At 37.9% G+C, this 20,628-nt stretch overlaps 5 protein-coding genes across 14 annotated transcripts in view; 2 read left to right on the top strand and 3 right to left on the bottom strand.

The window, feature by feature from the left end:
• Nucleotides 1-20,628, top strand: part of LOC129792945 (beta-1,3-galactosyltransferase 5) — a 1,144,668-nt gene that overhangs the window by 1,028,945 nt on the left and 95,095 nt on the right. The window lies entirely within an intron of this gene.
• LOC129792924 (phosphoacetylglucosamine mutase) overlaps nt 1-20,628 on the bottom strand; it is a 137,243-nt gene that overhangs the window by 21,526 nt on the left and 95,089 nt on the right. The window contains exon 2 of one of the 2 annotated variants that reach the window (XM_055832342.1): nt 5,202-5,440. In XM_055832342.1, coding sequence (XP_055688317.1) covers nt 5,202-5,302 — 101 coding nt within the window. In that variant the 5' untranslated portion in view covers nt 5,303-5,440. Of the gene's footprint in view, nt 1-5,201; nt 5,441-20,628 lie in introns of those variants that run through there. The other variant, XM_055832341.1, reaches the window with a different exon arrangement.
• LOC129792899 (melanotransferrin) lies at nt 8,333-13,533 on the bottom strand. The gene is made up of 4 exons (XM_055832311.1): nt 13,354-13,533; nt 12,346-13,074; nt 9,596-11,216; nt 8,333-8,955 (listed from the first exon to the last, which is right to left on the bottom strand). Exons 1-4 carry the CDS (start codon nt 13,427-13,429, stop codon nt 8,718-8,720), a joined length of 2,664 nt encoding a protein of 887 aa, XP_055688286.1. The 5' UTR covers nt 13,430-13,533; the 3' UTR covers nt 8,333-8,717.
• LOC129792940 (kelch domain-containing protein 4) lies at nt 13,768-15,830 on the bottom strand. Its single transcript, XM_055832390.1, has 3 exons — nt 15,633-15,830; nt 14,544-15,273; nt 13,768-14,466 (listed from the first exon to the last, which is right to left on the bottom strand). Exons 1-3 carry the CDS (start codon nt 15,744-15,746, stop codon nt 13,796-13,798), a joined length of 1,515 nt encoding a protein of 504 aa, XP_055688365.1. The 5' UTR covers nt 15,747-15,830; the 3' UTR covers nt 13,768-13,795.
• The window catches only part of LOC129792942 (homeobox protein Meis1-like), a 36,721-nt gene continuing 32,451 nt past the window's right edge, over nt 16,359-20,628 (top strand). For all 7 annotated transcript variants that reach the window (XM_055832395.1, XM_055832400.1, XM_055832399.1 and 4 more), the window contains exon 1: nt 16,359-16,843. The gene's annotated coding sequence lies outside the window, so the exon portion shown is untranslated. The remainder of the gene's footprint in view (nt 16,844-20,628) is intronic.

The following is a 20,628-nucleotide window of genomic DNA, read 5'->3' as shown; positions in this document are numbered from 1 at the left end:
AGCAGTGGTATCAACGCAGAGTACTGGAATCTTCAAGGAAAAAGAAAAGAACTCTTTAAGAATATTTAGTGAATTTATTTAGAAGAAGAGGCATTTCTCTCTTTAATTCCTTCTTTAATAAAGAATCATTTTGTTCTTTTAAAGAATTTTCGGGAATCTTCAAGGAAAAAGGAAAGAACTCTTTAAGAATAATGAGTGAATTTGTTTAGAAGAAAAGTTCTTTCTTTCTTTAATTCATTTTTTAATAAAGAATCATTTTGTTCTTTTAAAGAATTTTCGGGAATCTTCAAGGAAAAAGAAAAGAACTCTTTAAGAATATTTAGTGAATTTATTTAGAAGAAGAGGCATTTCTCTCTTTAATTCCTTCTTTAATAAAGAATCATTTTGTTCTTTTAAAGAATTTTCGGGAATCTTCAAGGAAAAAGAAAAGAACTCTTTAAGAATATTTAGTGAATTTATTTAGAAGAAGAGGCATTTCTCTCTTTAATTCCTTCTTTAATAAAGAATCATTTTGTTCTTTTAAAGAATTTTCGGGAATCTTCAAGGAAAAAGGAAAGAACTCTTTAAGAATATTTAGTGAATTTATTTAGAAGAAGAGGCATTTCTCTCTTTAATTCCTTCTTTAATAAAGAATCATTTTCCTTGATTATAAATATTTTTATTCGGTGTGGTTATTACCGAAGGCTCTACGGGTTCAACAATATATTTTTTTTAATTAAGAGAAGTTATTAATAGGCAGTTTGATTTTCTGCGGAAGCTGCTTGTAAATATTCTTTTTTATTGAAAATAATATTTTATAAAATATTTTAGTCACTTCATCATTGTAAATAAAAAGTGACCACAACTTCGGCGCAAACCCCTACAATTTGCTCCAACATCCTCTATTTGTCCAGAACTTGATATTCCTGGGATGAGATCACCAATCCGGAAATCACTCCATCATTACCAATGAGGAGTGACCACAATTCCGGCGAAAAACAAAAATTTTTGCCCCAGCCCCCCTATTTTTCCAGAATTTTATATTTCTGGGATGAGATCCCCAATCCGGAGGTCATTCCATCATTACCAATGAGGAGTGACCACAAATCCGGCGAAAAACCCATCAATTTGCCCCAGCCTCTCCTAATTGTCCAGGAGTTGATATTCCTGGGATGAGATCCCCAATCCGGAGGTCACTCCATCATTACCAATGAGGAGTGACCACAATTCCGGCGAAAAACAAAAATTTTTGCCCCAGCCCCCCTATTTTTCCAGAATTTTATATTTCTGGGATGAGATCCCCAATCCGGAGGTCATTCCATCATTACCAATGAGGAGTGACCACAAATCCGGCGAAAAACCCATCAATTTGCCCCAGCCTCTCCTAATTGTCCAGGAGTTGATATTCCTGGGATGAGATCCCCAATCCGGAGGTCACTCCATCATTACCAATGAAGAGTAACCACAATTCCGGCGAAAAACAAAAAATTTTGCCCCAGCCCCCCCTATTTTTCCAGAATTTTATATTTCTGGGATGAGATCCCCAATCCGGAGGTCATTCCATCATTACCAATGAGGAGTGACCACAAATCCGGCGAAAAACCCATCAATTTGCCCCAGCCTCTCCTAATTGTCCAGGAGTTGATATTCCTGGGATGAGATCCCCAATCCGGAGGTCACTCCATCATTACCAATGAAGAGTGACCACAATTCCGGCGAAAAACAAAAATTTTTGCCCCAGCCTCTCCTAATTGTCCAGGAGTTGATATTCCTGGGATGAGATCCCCAATCCGGAGGTCACTCCATCATTACCAATGAGGAGTAACCACAATTCCGGCGAAAAACAAAAAATTTTGCCCCAGCCCCCCCTAATTGTCCACGAAAAGGGTAGTTTAACATCAAAAGATTTATTTAAAATGATTGGGAAAATAAAAAAAAAATATTTAGTCGAAAAAAAAAAATAAATCATTGACATTGGTAAGATTTGATACCGCGACCCCCGCCGACCATAATATACGAAAACGGCTACTCTACACGTCTGCCAAACATGCGTTGCAATCGAATAAGCAAAACTTCTATTTGAGCTGCCTACCACCACGCTCACGGGGTGGAGAAACACACACACACATACAAGATGCACACGAATCTATCGGCGCGCGCAGGAAAGAAAGAGAGACCTAGTGCTTGCGTTGAAGGACGGTCGACCCGAGCTTTGCCGAACACTCCGGCACATAATTTTTTTCTCAAAATCCGTGCAAGAAGAACCTCCAAAGTATTTTCTCTGCATATTTTGCAATATTTTCGCACTTTTTGCTAATTATTTTACATAATTTGGGGTGCCAGTGCTTTCTAAATGGTAATAGTGAGTGAATACCATCATTTGCGTGTGATAATTGCTATGTTGGAGCCAGAAAAAAGGCAAAACATGTAAGTTTCTCATACATTTTAGAAAATCGGCTCTCCTGAAAAGTTGCGTTTTTGAGATAGGTTCATAATGAATGGGCCAAGCGATTTATTCTCAATGCGTGGAAAATTCGTGTATGGCGTGCGACAAACTTCTTGTGGTTGCTGTAGAGTTGATTATTATTAAAATAGGAAGAATTTAAATTGCTTTTGTCTGCCTGTCTCAAAAATTAATTGTTAATGCGGTGAGAATTGCATTGGGACAACAGAACAAAGGCTCTGCAAAAGAGGCTAAATATAAAATGCACTGTCCTTGCGCAAGTGACGTATATTGTAATTAATACGCAATTGAGAATTATGAAAAGAAAAGAGTGTCCAGTGTTTACTTTAAAAATGTACGACAGATATAGGAAAATTTCAATAAAAATTCTTAAGGAACTTGTCTGAAGCATATGTTTGATGGCTTTTTACAGCTACCCTCATTAGCTTCCATACTTGTTCTTCATTATATTTAATTGAAACGTATTGAAAACATATTCGTTAACCAATTTTTATTTAGAATCAATGTAATTCTTTGAATTTCCTTAATCTGAAAACTATAGAAAAGGACATTTTAAAAATGCAAAAATTATCATCATCCCCTCCCATTTTAATACATAAAACATATGCATCAGTGCTTCTATTCAATGATCTTTTTCCTTGATAATATCGATCAAATGCTGCAATCAAATAATTTAAACAAAAAAAGAAAACACCGATGGAAGCTCTATTTCCTTTGTTTTTTCAGGACGAATGAGCGATCCTATGGATCCTATCAAATCCCAAACCTTGTTTTTAGGTTTACAGCAGTCTATTCAAGAAATTATTAATTTTTTTTTCGTGTCATCACCTAATTCGAAGATCTACAGTGGGACCCCAGTACAACGACCACTTGGTTGAGCTACTCTCGCGCATTGAAAATAATGAGTGTGAAGAGTACATCCGAGTGGTCGTTGTACTGGGGTCCCACTGTATGCTGCAAACAAATAAAATCTTGAGCAACAATTAAAAATGCCTAGAACTTTTTTTTTTTGGAAACAAAGAAAAGCAAAAAAAACACCAATACTTCTTCCCTTTTCCTTTTTAATTTTATAAATCATATGCTTCATTGTTTTATCAATATTTTCGGTTTAAAATACAATATCATCGATTGTTTCTTTATCTTTTACCATTTCCATTCAAATTTTCCACTTTTATCCAAAATCTTCATTAGAAAAAACTTCCCAAAAACCGTATAACAAACCACGCCCTATTGTAGCTTATTTGCATTTTTCTTTTCCGTAAGAAGCATATGCTTTATGGGGTGTGGTTTTATCGGTTTTTGGGCAAATCTTTCCAAAATTTTATAAGATGATTTCAAAGCAACATTGGCAAGATCTTTTTCACGATCTGACAAGAAAATATCTTCAAGATCATAGCGGGAACAAAAATTAGTTACAGTCGTGATCGTGCAGTAGGACCGTCGTCAAAAAAACTTCTCCGCGGTAAAACGGCTTCAAAATGAGGAATTTTGCCTTCGTAGTAGGACAATTGGTATCCTACCTTTCCAATAGTACTAATTGTCCCACTGCGAAGGCGAAATTCCTCATTCTGCAGCCGTTTTACCGCGGAGAACTTTTTTTGACGACGGTCCTACTGCACGATCACGACTGTATTTATTATATTTCTTTAGAGATTAAAAAGATCAATTTCTTTGTACAAAATGGGATCCTATTCATCCAATTTTCAATATGAAAACAAATTAGCCTATTCATCATAATCTTAAATGATTTTCAGACTTCAGAATAATCAAATTATCTCTTCATTGACCTCATTTATTCGATTTTACCAATAAAATATAAAATCTTCAATCTATCGCTTTGGCAACTCTTCCTGTAGAATAAAACGAAGAGTTTGTGAGTGAGTCAGTCGTCGCCTCGTGGAGTAGATATATTTTATATTTAGCCAGGAAATATGGATATTACTGGGGAATTTCTTCGTGTCTAACTAGGCCTATCAGTCACTGCGAAATGCGGGAGACTCTCTGGTGCACCACAGAAGATGATGCTTCCCAGAATCTCGTCGCTCATACATAAATGAGGAAGGAGAGGAGTTCAAGAGGGTACCGCCTGCATGATTTTGAGATTTCTTCTGACTTGGCTTTTTGAGATTCTCTGAGATCACACTTTTTGGGACAATTGGAGGAGGGAATCCATTAATGTGCTTCACTGATTTTCCAACCCATAAAATGCCACGAAAGAGATCTCCATTGCTAGAAGCAAAATGTAGCGGAAAATTTATTGAGCGCATCCGTGAGTCATCCACAGAAAAGTTTTTTGCTAAATGGCCTGGGCTAGTCTTTGAGGAAAAATTCTTCTGACCACGATTTGATTTATTTTTTACAGGCTAATGTAATCTTCTATTGGGTAGCCACCAGATATATAGGTTGAAGCCGCAAAAGCTTAATTGGGCCGGAAGTGGGAAGAGTATCAATTGAATTTGGGCAGCACTGTTGCAGCCCCAGCCTGATAATCTTTCTTTTGGGGCTACTCTCTGATAGCGAAAGGTGTCCCCGATAAGCCTCCAACTTGCCTTGTCTTTCTCTCTGCGAATTTCACCTTCACTTTCTTTGTGACGTCCCCCACACCAAAGGAAGGTGGGTCAACCGAGACAACGGGGCAGGTGAAATGGGGAGCAGAAGAGGAGGAATCCCGCCCAAAGCGGTTGGCATTTAAAGAGAAGTGAGAGTTGGGAGACAATCCCAGGAGGGTGGGAAGTTACCTCGAAGGCCATCAACTTACTTTGTCCGGAATCCCGCAGTTCCATACTGAATGTCTCCCTTCACCTTCTTCGGGTACATTTCCCGTGCAAATGCATACACCGTTCGCAGATTCACCGACATTTTCACGCACAATTTCCACACTATCTTCCCAGAATTTCCCGGAGTCTTCTCTCTGCAACAGCACAAGCACCCAGTGGCGAACCTCTCGCCACGCTGTCTAAATGACAAATAAAATGCAAAGGCAAGAAGAGGGAGTTTCTTCGCATGATGCTCACTCTTCTGTGCCAGAGTGAAAGCCAGAGATTAGCTTGTGAGTGAATTTCATTTGCGTTTTGAGTTTTTTTTTTGGAAAATATAAAAAAATGAGAAATTAATCTTAAAATCAGACGTATTAATAAAGCGAATAAAAGATTTAATAATTGATTATTAAAAAAAAATTAAATATAGCATGGATGGAACAGTATAAAGCGAAAGAACGGTAAGTAAAACTTACGGGCTGTGATTCTTTCTTTGTCAGTGAAATGAGAAAAAGACTGAAAATTGAGGATGGGCAAATTTTGAGGAAGGCTTTCTCGCGCACCGAATCACAGCCAACGCTCAGAAATTTTGTGAAAAGCCTTAATCGTGGGCGTTGGCTGTGATTCGGTACGCGAGAAAGCCTTCCTCAAAATTTGCCCATCCTCAATTTTCAGTCTTTTTCTCATTTCACTGACAAAGAAAGAATCACAGCCCGTAAGTTTTACTTACCGTTCTTTCGCTTTATACTGTTCCATCCATGCTATATTTAATTTTTATCTTTGCAGTTTATATATATTTATCTTTGCATTTTTATATGTAATGTATATATTTATGCATTTATATACATATATTTTACTTTACTATATAAAACGCCCCGCTTCGCGGGGCGCTGGACTTAAATAACTTCAGACATGACACCTAAACTTTAAAACGCGATATCTCCGGAACGGCTACATAGATTTTCTTCATTTTTGGCATGGTGTTAGGTATTATAGTCAACTATAACATATCAAAATATGAACCAATTCTATAAAGCCATGCTCGAGATATTCATCGAAAACTAATAGAAAATTTTGTTTTTAATTTTTAACCCCCTAGCGGTCATTTCTGAAACTTCCAATGTTCTACAAAGTTGTAGGGCTTGTTGAGATCTTTAATTTGAGCCCGAGTTGATCAAAATCGGTCGAGCCGTTCTCGAGTTATGACTGATTTTCGATGAAAATTTGCGACAGCCATATTGACTAAACGGCTTGGCCGATTTTTGAAAATGAGGTATCGTTGGAAAGGTCTTGATGAGCCCTACAACATACCAAAATTTCAGACCTCTAGCTATAATAGGGCCTGAGATATAGCGAAAACAAAATTTGGGGGTTATTCAAAATGGCGGACGCGGGGGTGGGGGGTTGGATTTGACATCATAATCGTATGTCTTCCACCCGATATATTAACTTTGCCATTGACCGCAAGTCTCTATCTATTACCGTTCTCTTGTAATTTAGCGAAAGGTTCCGGACGGACGGACGGACGGACGGCCGGCCGGAAAAATTTTTGGCGCATACGTTTTTTGGAATGTGGGGACCCTAATTCGTGGTCATCCCAAGTTTGAGCCCGATCTGACGACTTTGCATTTTAGAGTGTACACAGAAGCTGTGCTTCTTTGAAGAAAGAATCACAGCTAAAAATTGATCTTAAAAATAAAATGGTTTTAATTTGATCCAAAAGGATCAAAATGAGTTTCACATGTTTCACATTCACACAATATTGAATAGGGGAAGCTTGGGAAATTGGGGAAATTAGACTGCAATACATTAGGAATAAGGTCAGATCATGCAATTTTACGAACCTTTTCCATAAAACGCATAATCTTGCTGGAAAATGGAGATGTTCTAACGGCGCATATCCACCTACAATTTAACGATTTTATAGAAATAACAAGCATAGAATATTATTTTTTCTCGAAAATGTATTTGAGCTCACAAAGATTTTTTTTCTCTAAAATCCTTAAAATTAAAAAAAAAAACAAGAAAATCTGAAAATCTTATCAAGTTTGGAAAAAATCATTCATTTACAACTCTTACAAAAGATCAGATTTTAATTAACTTTTTAAAGCCAAAAAGTTGAAGTTTTTTTTTAAAGAGAAAAAGTTAAGATGTTGCAAAATTGTTGAATTTGTGATGGTTCCAATAGGAAGAGTGAAACTTCCTTTCAGTCAATCTCTTTCTTAATGACCATAAGCAGCCAAATTAAAGTTTGTATATTTTTTAATGTAATAAGTTTTTAATTAATTTTGGAAATAATTTTTCAATTGCTGTTATTTCGGCTCAAAGTATAGAAAATATAAGGATGTAAAATAATTAGTTTAGTGATATTTAGCCCCTAATTTGATTTAATGTGCAAAAAAAATGAATGAAAATCTTGTAATTAATTGTTAAATTTTTCATTTTCCTTATTTTTTTAAAGTTTTATTATTATCCTTAATTTTTTTATAGTATTTGTCGTTGATATGTTTCCATTTTCTCAATTTATTTTCAAAGAAAAAATTTCTTTTCAAAGGCTTAAACAATTTCTCTAACTAAATGCTCAAAATATATCATTAAAATTCCGTAAATACAAATAAGTCCTTTAAAATCCCTTTAGGAAACAAAATCTCTTCTTTTAAGGGAGATTCTTTACTATAAATTTTTTTTTAAATTTTTAACACTTGGAGGACACGAATTTCTAACCTCAAACTTTGAGCTTAATTTTCTATTATAAAGAAAACGTTTTTCCGGATTTTCTTTTGACGAACTTGTTGTATTTGAACCCGCCTACACATAGATGTAGAAATTATCAAGATAAGGTGGATTGATTTTAATCTATGGCGGTTTAAAAAAGTCGAATTGGCAGTGATTACCAGTAAAGTCCTCCAAGTGTTAAAGAATTTCAAGAAGTCGATGAATTTACTTAGCTCACTTTTGAATGAGAGCTACTGAAAATCGTTCATTGAATTGACAAAGCTCGCATACTAATAAATTCCTTTTGCTGCATCTGCTCATTGAACGAACAATCATCCCACTAACCCACAAATCTGCACGACGGAGTCATCCACCCACAATCCCCAGCAAAATCCGCCAAATCAATTAAAAGAAATAATTTTCTACCAAAAAATGTCTTTATTGCTCATTCGTTTTTACAATAAAACTGACAAATACTTTCTTTAATATCTCTCTAAACTTTTACACAAATTGCTCTCCTTGTAAAATGGCGTGTGCTTCGTACTGAGATTCTTTTACAAAAAAAATAATTATTAAAAAAATGTATAAAATGGACGGATCCGGACGGAATGTCGAATAATCATAAAAAATCATATTTTTTTAAGAGAAAATTCTCTTGCTTTGTCTTTCATCTTCCTCTCTATGGTGCTGCAAGAGACACAGATCATTTTTTTTTGTTTTGTAATCTTATTTACATGCAAAAAGGACTATCTAACTTTGCTTAATTGCTAAAAGATCTAACTTTTTTTGTTGTTACTGTTGCCTTACAGTAGGATCCTCGCTGAGAGGATCGTGAGGACTGTGATGAGTGCAATTTGCATGCGATTTATCGTTATTTGACTCCCACCTGCTAGGCAGTCTGTAATGCGTCGTGCACGCATAAAATCCTTCCCGACGTATCGATCGTAGCGTCTATCTTTTGGTTCAACCACTTTGAGTTGCCTCGTTGCATCTTGGAAGATTAGATCGTGGTACGGAGGGTAGCTGTAGAACATGCTGAAGCTGCAAAAAATAGGAAATTTTCCATTAGTGAAGATTTTCCTTAGGGGGACCAAAGTAGGCCTTTTTGTAGTTGATGGGTTTGAGGAGAATTGTGAAATCATAAAAGGCTGACTGAGAGAAAAATGAAAGAAATTGATAAAGGTAGTGACGCTACATAAATTAAAAGAAAATTATCAAAAAGAGTGAGAAGTTGGATAAAAATAATGAAAAATGAAGAATAATTATTAATAATTGAAAGAAGATAAAATGATTCTACAGGGAACAAATGATTGGACAGATAATTAATTCTTTGGATTGGAGGATTGATATTTCTAACCTCAAAACTTTTACTTTACTCAGTAAACAAGTGATTGAGTCAATAAAGGATCAATCACGATTGGATCAATCAGATTGACCAATGATTGATCAATAATTGAAAAATCAATTGATCCAGTCAATCGATTGATCAATCATTGGTCAATTATTGATCATCTATGCGGACCTATATTATCTCAATATTGACCTCAATAATTGATCAATGATTGACCAATATTTCTTTCCTGGGTAATTTTCTCTCAAAACGAAAATGTTTTCCAAGTTTTCTTTCAACGATGTCCAAGAGTTAAAGAACCAAAATTGAGTGAATGGAAAGAGAACTCACCTGAAGGCATCCTGCTCCTTCCTGCCGTAGAATTGTTGAGCGTACGTGAAGAGATTGATGTAGGCATTAATTTGTGTCTCATTGTAACCCGGACCACCTCTCGTGACAACCGCATTGGCTTTAACTTTGCCCAAATTGCACGTGTGGTAGTCCTTGAGGCGCCCACGTGTCCCATCGGGGCAGAGAAGCTGAAAGTCATCATTTAGGGTGTTCCTGGCCCACCATTCGCGCCTCTTCCCACCCGTATTCTCACTAACTGTCGTATGTTTTGCAAAGGCAACATGCCCACCACCCTCAACGAGACACCTGAAGGCCCCTGTGTGCCCGTAGTAGTCCTCCGAGGCGTCACGACGGCAATACCGGTAGCTTGAGCCATGGCAGAGATCACACATATTATCATAGGGGATTCCTGTGTTGTATTCCGCACTCAGTGCTCCAGGAACGCAGGATTTGGAGAAGTATTCAGCTGCTGCACGAATGCTGTCGCACCCATAGGGACGAATCCATCCGTTGCTGATGAGATACGCCAGTGGGTAGACCCATCCAGCAGCTGTATTAATCCCCGAATGACACGTATATTTCCCCTTGAGATACGTCAATTCCGTTGAGGGATCCTCCTCCTTTGCAATGGCCACAACATAGTACTCTGGCTGCCCAAGATTGTAGACTTCCGACAGGAAGGGAATAAGTTCGTACCTCAAGCCACCCGTGTACACATCACTCACATCCAGCACACTCACATCTGCCACCCCGGAAGCAATTGCTTGCATGCAGTTGATGTGTGAATGCCCCTTGTAGCAGATCATTTCGGGTTTAATTAGTTGCGCCTTCAGCGCTGTCTTCATCTTCACGCATTTCTCCATTTCCGCATCTGACGTCACACAGAGCGTCATCCGCCCCACTGGGCACATCCTCACACCCATTATTATCTCCAAATTATCCCCCAAATAGCCCCCAAAGTTCTGTTCTTCCTCCTTAATGCTGGCAAAGGTGCGCGTTATGTCGGAAAACATGAGATTTATCTTTGACCCATAGCGCTCCGAGTCGAACAATTCAAATCTCTCATACAGCGTTTGATTCCCATCGCGATCCTGATCTGTTTGATTCCTCACGCCAAAGGGATTGTCGTAGAACCCAAAAGGACGTCTTGTGGTCGTTGTGGTTGTTGTTGATCGTGTTGTTGTGCGGAAGGGATCATCGTAGCCGCCGAAAGCACGATTGGAATCATACCGACTCCCACCGAATCCGCCAAAACGATCATTGCTGTAGGGACTTCCGGGATTCCCAGGATTCCCGTAGTCATTGTAGCGTGGTGTGGAGTCGTACCGGTTTGTGTCGTAGCGATTATCGTAGCGTGTGTCGTAGCGGTTATCGTAGCGATTCCCCTGATCGTAGGGATCATTGGATTGCTGCTGAACATCCCCGAGAGGTTTAGTCGAATAGAGTTCAACGCTCTTCAGGAGGAAACGTTCAATACGCTTCCGTTCGTCTGTTGTCTTTGCCGAAGACACAACAATGGCATTGGAGGGAACCAGGCCCCAATTGCACTGCCTGTAGTCTCCAAGGGGGCGCTTCTGACCATCCGGACAAAGCAATTCAAAGCGATCTTCCGTCACACTCTCTGTAAAGGCAAAAAATAAATCCCTGAAATCTCTTCTTTTGACACATTTAATTGGTATACCACAATCGTGGCATACCAAGTATTGTAATCGTCGGAAAATCTGACCACCTCAGATCGGGCTCAAACTTGGTATGAGCACGCGGAACTCCAAACTGCCCTATAGCTCGAGAACGGTAACAGATAGAAACTTCGGGTTTGAAGTTTTCTATAGAAATGTGGTTGTAAAATTTCATTTTTTTTTGCATTATCAAAATCCAACATGGCCGCCGTTCGCCATTTTGAACTATCGTCAACCACTTGCCTTATAGATAGAGATCTGAAATTTTAGTATATTATAGAGCTCAGTGAGACATTTTCATCAACAATTCATACCTGAAAATCAGTCAAGCCGTTTACCAAATATGGCCGCCTAGAGCAAAAAGTGTTTTTTCGACATAACTCGAGAACGGCTTGACCGATTTTGACCAACTCAAGCTCAAATGAAAGGTTTCAAGAAGCCCTACAACTGTCTAGAACATTCCAAGTTCTAAAAACATCCGCAAGAGGCGTTAAAATCAAAAACAAAAATTGCCTAACTTTAAGGGGCAATATCTCCGAATCCCCATTATCGATTTCTTTTAAATTTTGATATGTTGTAGCCTGACTCAATATCTTTCATCAGTCCGAAAATGAAGAAAATTTATGTCGCCGTTTGGAAGATATGGCCATTTGAAAAATTCTTGAATTTGAAAAGTTCTAATAGCCATATCTCCTGTTCTACTTGTCTGATTTTGCTCAACCTGCTCAACTTAATTTAAAATGAAAGGTTTTGCAATTCTCTACAATTTTCTAGAACTGCAGAAACCTCTAGAATCCTTCATTGAGTACCTACATAAAATGCCAAAAACTGTTTTGGTCAAACAAAAAAGAAGCAATTTTGTATTCTAGAGGTGAAAGAATATAGAACTTAAGATATAACCATTTTTGTCTTTCAAATTGATGAATTTCATGAAAAAATCAACTTTGCCTACTAATACTGATTACAAATTAAATTACAACACATAAACTGACCCCTCCGCGTTGTGGTATACCAACTCTTATAACTGGACGCGTTATGATTGACTTTTTGAGAGAATCAAGAGATACTCACTGAACTCCTTACTGCTGACCATCTCCTTGACCGTTGTGTGCTTCAGGAAGGCCACATCGCCAACCTCAAGGAGGCACCTGAAGGCTCCTTCAAACCCCGCATAGGGATCCTGAGCTGTACACTTCCCCCCGGGAACGACTCCCGTGCACAAATTGCAGAGCTTATCGGAATTATCGCCAATGGGATTATTTTTATTGACCAGGGAATTCACAGCGCAGGACTTCCCGAAGAAATTAATGGCAGACTTGACGTGATTGTTGCAGTCGACAATCTCCATGAAGCCATCCTTGAGGAGACGATGAATGGGGATGGTCCAACCAGCTTGACTGCCCACCCCAGCGAAGCAAGCCTGCTTCCCACGCAAATCCCGTATGGAGTAGACATCACTCATTGTGCCGGACTTGATGACAGCCACGGCATAGTAGTTCTTGAAGCCACCCTCGTAGGTTTCCTGGAGGATTGGCACGAGGGAATTGTATCGTCCTGCCTGGAAGACCTCTCCGGGATCCAGGGAAGTTATATGTGCCTTCTCCTGGTCAATCATAATGATACATTCATCCTTATCGAATGCCTGGTAGCAGGAAACATTGAAGAAGTCATCCTCAAAGAGCGCTCGATCCCTCTCAAGGGCCACCGTGAAGTTCTTACACTTCCACTGCTCCTCCCGATTCATCGTGCACCAGGTCAGCTTCTCCGTCTTGTGTTCATCGTAGAAATTGTGATATTGAGCTGGAAAGTGGAAAGAAATCCCGGAAGATTCAGGCGATGAGATGTCAAATTTTGACGCTACTTTTGGGCGGGGCCACTCCGGGAGTTTCAATTTCGCTCTTTTCTTGCTAATTTGCAGCTCTCGTGATTCAGAGATTACCTCGAATCTTCACAAAGAGCTCTATTCTTCAAGATTTCATGAGATTTGCAACAAAGGATTCAACAGGATGTTCAGAAAGCAACAAATGAGCAAGGAAACTCCCAAAGGAAGCAAAACAAAGCATTTTCCCACGTTCTTACCATTCGTAGCGCCCCAATTGAGTGTGAATAGTAGGCAGGGGAGCACAATAGATGCTAAGGCACGTAAATTAGACATTTCTAGGGCAGGAATTCAGGATAACATGAAGGAAAAAGGCACAAAACATCAAAACACTGTGACGCACCCAAATTCAACAATGCCCCACTAACTGAACCATCTGCATGGGAACTTTTCCACTGGAAGGTTTGCGACGCGACAACGACAATTCCACCGAAAATCCGCATTTTTTCTGCGATTTTAAAGATCAAAAGAAAATGAAGAAGAAAACGATTTTTCTTACAGATACAGAAAATTAAATATAGCATGGATGGAACAGTATAAAGCGAATGAACGGTAAGTAAAACTTTCGGGCTGTAATTCTTTCTTTGTCAGTGAAATGAAAAATTAGCTGAAAATTGGGGATGGGCAAAAAAAGAAATTTTATTAATCTGTATCCATATCGGAATCAGATGCATCATCCGTATCATCAGAGGAGTCCTGATCGCCGGAAGATTCATTCTCAGAATTGCTATCACTCTCAGATCCCGCCCATTCCATTCGATTGGTTCTATTCTCAATGATTGTCCTCCATCCGGATGTGGGCTTAGCCAGGTCCATGCTATAGAAATCCCCAAGAGTAATCTCTTTACTTCCCTCCTCGAAGGTGCCACCAAAGACAAAGAGTGTTCCCTTGCAAACAGCCATCCCACAGTGACTCCGTGGACTAGGTTCATTAATTTCATCCACTGAGGATTTCAAGCTGGATCCTGAAGAACTTCCGGAGTTTTTTGGCGCCACTGACACCGTGAAGACTCCCACTCCGGTTACCACTTTCTCCATCTCAACGTCATTTTGGGGCTTTCCTCCTGCCGGAGTCTTTGGCGGACCAACTTCAACCTTCCTCCAGACGCGATTTTCAACATCAAACGAATGAAGTTCATTCGTAAATTGCCCTTTGATGCTCTCTTCATCCTCTTCTGTGTCCATTACACCGCCAAATGTGTACAGCCGACCATTTGGAGCAACAACGAAGCTTACACCACTCCGCGGAGGTGGACGCATCCCGCCCAATTTAACACTTGTCCACTTCCACGAGAGACCTTTCTGGTCATGTTCTGGAAGTTAAGAAGAGAAAAACATGAAGAAATTGTTAGTTTTCGTCTTCTTTTGTGGATTGAGTCTGAAAACTCACTGTCAGGAACTAAAGCGTAGGAATCCCAGTGCGTTGTTCCCCGATCGGCATCTTTCTTCACACTGGCTTTGCTGTAGCCGCCCCAGATGAGAATGGAGCCGTTGGAAGTTGCCGCCATGCAGCATCCGGAACGTGGTGGTGGAGGCGCCACCCCGGCTACATCAACTTTATACCACTTGTACTCCTCCAGAGAGAAGAAATGTACATCATTGAAGTACTTGTAGCTCTGGTTGTTGTCGTGAAAGCCCCCAAAGACAAAAAGGCGCTTCTTCAGGAGCATCATCCGATGTCCACTACGGGCTGATGGCCCCCCTGGAGCTGCAATCCTCTCCCACTGACGATTCTTTATGTGAAACACCCACAGATCATTGTAGTGATGGAACTGTAGCTGCGACGGGCTGGCAAATTCCCCACCAAACAACCACAACTGCCCACCATCTGTTGCAGTTGTGACCATTTGATGACCACACCGCGGCAAAGGGCGCTCTCCGCCCCGCAGAACAGTCCAAGAATCCTTTGCTGGTGTGTAGAAGAGCATATCATCGTAGACTTCCGCTTTTTGGCCATCAAAGAACTCCCCACCGAAGAAAATAAGTTGATCCTTGGCCGGATGTGTGACAAGGGAGAAATTAACTCGCGGCGAAGGTGGTGGACAGTCTACCTCCACTCCTACAGCTTCCTTCTTAGCAGGATCAACCTTGTATTTCGCCAGGAGTTCCTCAATGTCAGCCTGAGAGAAAAACAGAAGAAGATTTTAGGAGCACAAAACTCCTTCTGGGAGCGTCAGCAGGGAATCTGCGTCTTAATCCAGTCGAATTAAAACAACTATCTCCGGAGCTTTCGATGCTGATTGCGAGTCTTTCTCAACGATCAATAATAATAATAATAATAATAATTCTTTATTCATTCCTACAATTTTTACATATTTCATACACTATTCACAAATTCAATTTGATCCAAGTTACACCAACTTGTGTAGAATTTTCGAACATTACATATTAATTCATTTCAAGTTTACATAAAAGTCTACATCACAGAATAAGCACATCAATAAAACGTTCCGGTAGCAAAATATACATTGAACCTTACCTCGCCAATCTTTGCCAGCATTTTTTTCTGCTTCATCAGCAATTTCTTCTCAGTTTTGAGATTTGTCTTTTCAGCTCCCTTCATCTTTTTCTTATTTTTCGCATTTTTACCCATTTTTGGAGAAGTTTTCTGCGCGTTTTTCACTAAAAACTGAAGATGTTTTTGTTTTCTTTTTCCAACACGTGTGTTTGTTTTGAAGTAACTGCAGCCCAGCAACAAATCACAAAAGTGGAGAAAATCCGGTAATTTTTCAGTTTTGTTTATAATTTTCAATTTTCATGAGAACTTCCAAAAATTACATTGAATTCTTGAAAGAAAATAAATTAATCTCTTTGAATAAAAATTAAATTCAGCTCATTTTATGTTTAAAACTAGCTGAAGAAATAATTAAATGTTTGTAATTTTCTCTGACGAGTTTCTCGTTATTTTCTCTACGGATTTTTGTTCCACCCTGTGTAGAATTTTGCATTTGAACGGTTTTTGATTAAGAATTTTGTATTAAATGAGAAAAGTTAAAGATTTCTTGTCTTCTAATCGGCTTGTTAGACAACTCAAAAGATTTATTTTCTTTTATAACGAGGAAATTCCAAAAAATCCCCCTATTTCACTCCTCAGACGTAGTCACGTGAGACTCCCTCTAACAGAGCACAGGACATGGCATTGGAACGTTCCAAGATTAGTCCCGAGAATACAGAAGGTGGACCACGAAAGAACAAAATTGACAGCAGAACATCATTTCCGTTTGGTATTTTGACATGTAAACATCGCAAAAGGAGCGCCCTGAAAAAGGGGGAATCCGTCTCAAGTGTTTCGAAGAAGGAAAATTCGTTCTGTGTGCCAGGAAAAGAGTGTTTGGAGTGCCCCAAATTGTGTTTCCGCAGCCAGACATCCCACCCACCCTTAGTCTGGGACAGAGTTTGTGAAGAAAAGTGCGTGAAAATTCCGGGATTTTCGGAGGAGAAAAAATATTTTGTATTCACATAAAACAGTGTCTGTGGAGGAATTTTCTCCTTAAGGAAAATACCAGCAGAGAGACAAAATCTTCCGGGCATCACGTGAACTGTTCCCATCAGTTTGAACACAAAAGAAAAACAGCCCGGAAAGGAAAGAAGTCACCGTGAAGGTCTTCCAGTGCTCTCGAGGAATATGGTGATGAATTTAGGTTAAAAAGGACTCAACTGCGACGCCCCAGCATCCACAAAATTCCTTTGGTGAGTTATCTGGATTAGCTTTACAAATGAAAATTCGTAAAATCCCCCCAAAGATACTTAGGGAGAGCTTTTGTTTGGTGGAGGAATCTCTCTGGGGGCGCCATTTCACGGGCAGCCCATCCTCGCTTGTCTGCGCGACGCAGCAGAGGACGAAGGAGGGACACACACAGAGAGAAGAGTTAAGTTTGTTTCCCCCCAAAAAAAGGAGGATTGTTGGGGTTGTCTGCTTTGTCACCCTTCTCATTTAACCCTTCGCTTCGGGGCTTTTGAACTCCCCCTTTGCACCCTCTCAAAAAAGCCCCGGAAAAGTGCGCATTAAGCGCTTAATCTCTACCCGATTGATTGGATTTTGTCTCCTCAAAAAAAAAGAAGGTTTTTCACGCTGCCTTCCAGTGCTTTTCAATCTTGGGGACTTCTTTTCATTTTGAGAGGATGATTTCTTGAGGGATCTTAAGGAATATTTTGAATTATTTATTAGCTTAGGTTTGTGTCTTTATATTCAGAGTTTAAGAAAATCTTTTAATTGGAATTCAAATAAGATGAATGTAGGGAAGTGTAGCCTAATTCAGACCACCTAAGTATTTTTTTTTTTCAAGAAGTTGAAAAATTCCATTGAAATTAGCCCAAATATGTCCAAGAATTTTTTGAAATTTACGTGAAATCTTTTTACAAAATTGTCTAAAAATGCTAATTTTTAACCAAACTTCTTAAATATCTGCCTAAAAGATACTAAAACTCTTCCTTTAAATGAATTTAATTATCTTTTATCAAAACTGAAACTTGTAAGAATTTCCCGCGTGTCAATGAGCATATTTGAGTCAATCTTCCCAAATTGGTTAGCATTTAAAGAATTTATTAAATACTTGAAATCTGTTCTACAAATTCCTAGATTTTAATTCATAGTTGTTTTTATAAAGAATCTTGAAAGATGATTTTAAAAAATATTTTAGTGGCTATATTTTCCAGTTCTAGAAGAAAAAACAATTAATTTTCGTTTCCAAAATTGCCTAGAAAGGTTCTAAAAGGATTCTAATAAAGTAATTTTTGCGTATTAAAAAACTTAAAACTCATTAAAAATGTTCTATGGAATATAGAAGTAAATCTTCTGTAATAGTTAACCTATTACACCAAAGACTTTCCCATATTCTTATAAGAAAATTGCAAATAAAGAAATCTTAAAATCATATTAGAAAGGCTAATTCTTCAGTTTTTTCTTATTAGATATTTCTTTTAATAAAAATCAAGAAGGGTCGTACTTAAGCTATTTTTCAGAAATTAAGAAGATTCTAAAACAAATAGACTAAATTAATTTTTAATTCTTTTAAAAATGAAACTATTACCTAATTCTTTTAGAATAATGTTAAAATATTAAATGCTTTTCTTTTCTAACTTATTCTTTTGTGATTATTTTTTTATGTTGTAATTTTTATTGAAAAAAAAAAAAGAATTCACCAAAAGTCATAAAATATTCAAAAAAAAACATTTTTTTGTAAAGATTAAGATTTAATTAGTAAATTTATTATTAAAAATTGATAAATTTGTATTTATTTACCCCATTTTTTAAGGTACATACTACATACCTCCTTAAGACATAAGAGTTAAGAAATTATTAATACAAAAAAATTTTTATTCCAACGATTTATTCATTGCAGAATGTCAAATAAGAAAATAATTCCAATAAGAATCAGCAAATTCGTAAAATACTCAAGAAAATCCATGATTAATTGCTTAATAATTTTGTTTAACAAAAATGCTAAATAATCGTTGATTCTTCATGCAAAAATGTTTTTGAATGAGTCTCAAATCCGTTAAAAAGGAAAAGTCAACAAGCTACTTATCTCGATGTCTAATAGAATTTGAATTGGTTATCATTAATCAATTAAATTGTATTCACACCATTTTCACACAAAAAGAAAAGACTCAGACTTCTCTTCGCCCGCATGTCTCGTGCAAATTCAGTCAATTATTCATTTTTTCTCATATTCCTTCTTTGGGATAATTTCATGCCTTTTGATGAGGGAGAAAGGTTTTCTTGTTGTCTGGCATTCAAAGTTATGAATTTATTTGTTTTTTTTTGTGCTTCTTCTTCCAAAATAAATACAAAGTGATAAACTATTTAACACATTAGAGGGATATATTTATGATGAAGTGTATTTGAAAGAGATCATCACGAAGCACGTGATGGTGCTCTAATAGAGATGTTTTTTTCACTTCTATGCTGGGGGAAGTAGTACTTGGAATTATTGGGAAATTCAGGTGTTTTCCCTCCACTTCAAATGTCCCAAAATTTTATTCCTCAAGTAGGGTGATAAGATAGCTCCCATAGAGTGTCTTTGCAGTAGTATTGAGAAATCTTTTGCACATTTTCTTTTTCTTCAAAGAATTATTGTTAATTTGAGTTATTCCTTGTTCTTCTTGTTTTCTTTTTGGCAAAAAAGAAACACTTGGGGGCCTCTTTGAAAATGCTTCCACTCTTCAAATCGCGTCAGATCGCGTGGTTGCAAATTATCGCAATTTTCACGGACCCGCGAGTGTGTGTCTAAAGTGGCTGATTGGCTGCAAAAGTGGCAGCAAAAACTATTTGAAAAGATGATTAGAGGCTAAAAGATGATTTGGTGCGTGGGTGGAATACGATCAACTTGAGGATGTACTCTCTATACCTTATCCAATGATACAAAATACAATTCCATTCGCGTCAAGTCGTAAATTTTGTAATGTCGATAGAGTACTCTACTCACAAACGGGGCTTCGTGGGTGTTCTCCACACAACGTTTTATAATGAATTTCATCGTGTTTCAAATGCGAAGATGAAGAAGAGGAAAAGGGATTCTCCTCTTTTGAGGTCCATTGCATCAAAATCAGCCACCGCCGTGAGTGATTTGCGGGTGTTTTCTGTGAGATTGACCTCACTTGGATGAATGTCTCACAAAACACTCATTGCACGCCTTCCAGCCACCGTCGCGAGATGCCAGTTTGTGTTCATTTATCAATTAATCACGTCAAATGGCTTCGTCACTTCTTGTTCTTCCACGCGAGATGCTATTAAATTTATCATGCACACACTGGGGGTGTTTTACAGGCCATCATGTCTGGCATTTCAATGTGGTTAGATCCTAAAATGGACATTTATGAGGGAGAGAAGACGCGTAGGTTGCGTCTTTCATTTATTTTGCAAAATGCAAGAAAATAAATTGATTTGTGTCCATTATGTCATGATATTTCAATGACTGCAAAGAACCTGAAGAATAATGAGAATTTTCTTGCAAGGCAACAATTTATATTTCTTGCTTTTCAAAGCTCTAAATGGTCTTTTATGCATGTTCTTGAGGTAGAAAAAAAATTAAGTTTGTTTTGTGAAAAGAAAAAAAAATGGTCAGTAGTGTACTTGAACCGGCAACTTTACGTTCATGACGTCCAGGTGTTTACTAACTGAGCTAATTTTTCTCATATTACCTCCATACATGGAGGTGTTATAGAATGTTCTAAATTTTCTTTTTTAATAGATTTCTTTTAAAATGAACAGAAAAATTAAAGTTCTATGAAAAAATTCTCTCTCAAAAAAACCGCACAGTACACTGCAAATGAACATTTCAACATTTCAACATAAATGGTGATGAAAACGATTAAAACAAAAAGCAATTAAATAAATGCGTATTGTATTCTTGGATATCAAGCAAAAATATTAATTTAATTTCAACTCTTCAGCTATTATCAAATTATTTCCAAACGCTTGAACAAAAAATCAATATCGTGTTAAATGAATGGGAAAATTTTTCCAAATTGAC

Source organism: Lutzomyia longipalpis, chromosome 3 (assembly GCF_024334085.1).
Source record: "Lutzomyia longipalpis isolate SR_M1_2022 chromosome 3, ASM2433408v1".
Lineage (NCBI taxonomy): Eukaryota > Metazoa > Arthropoda > Insecta > Diptera > Psychodidae > Lutzomyia > Lutzomyia longipalpis.
The sequence above is the reverse complement of the archived record's forward strand: the minus strand, read 5'-3'. Positions and strand labels throughout refer to the sequence as shown.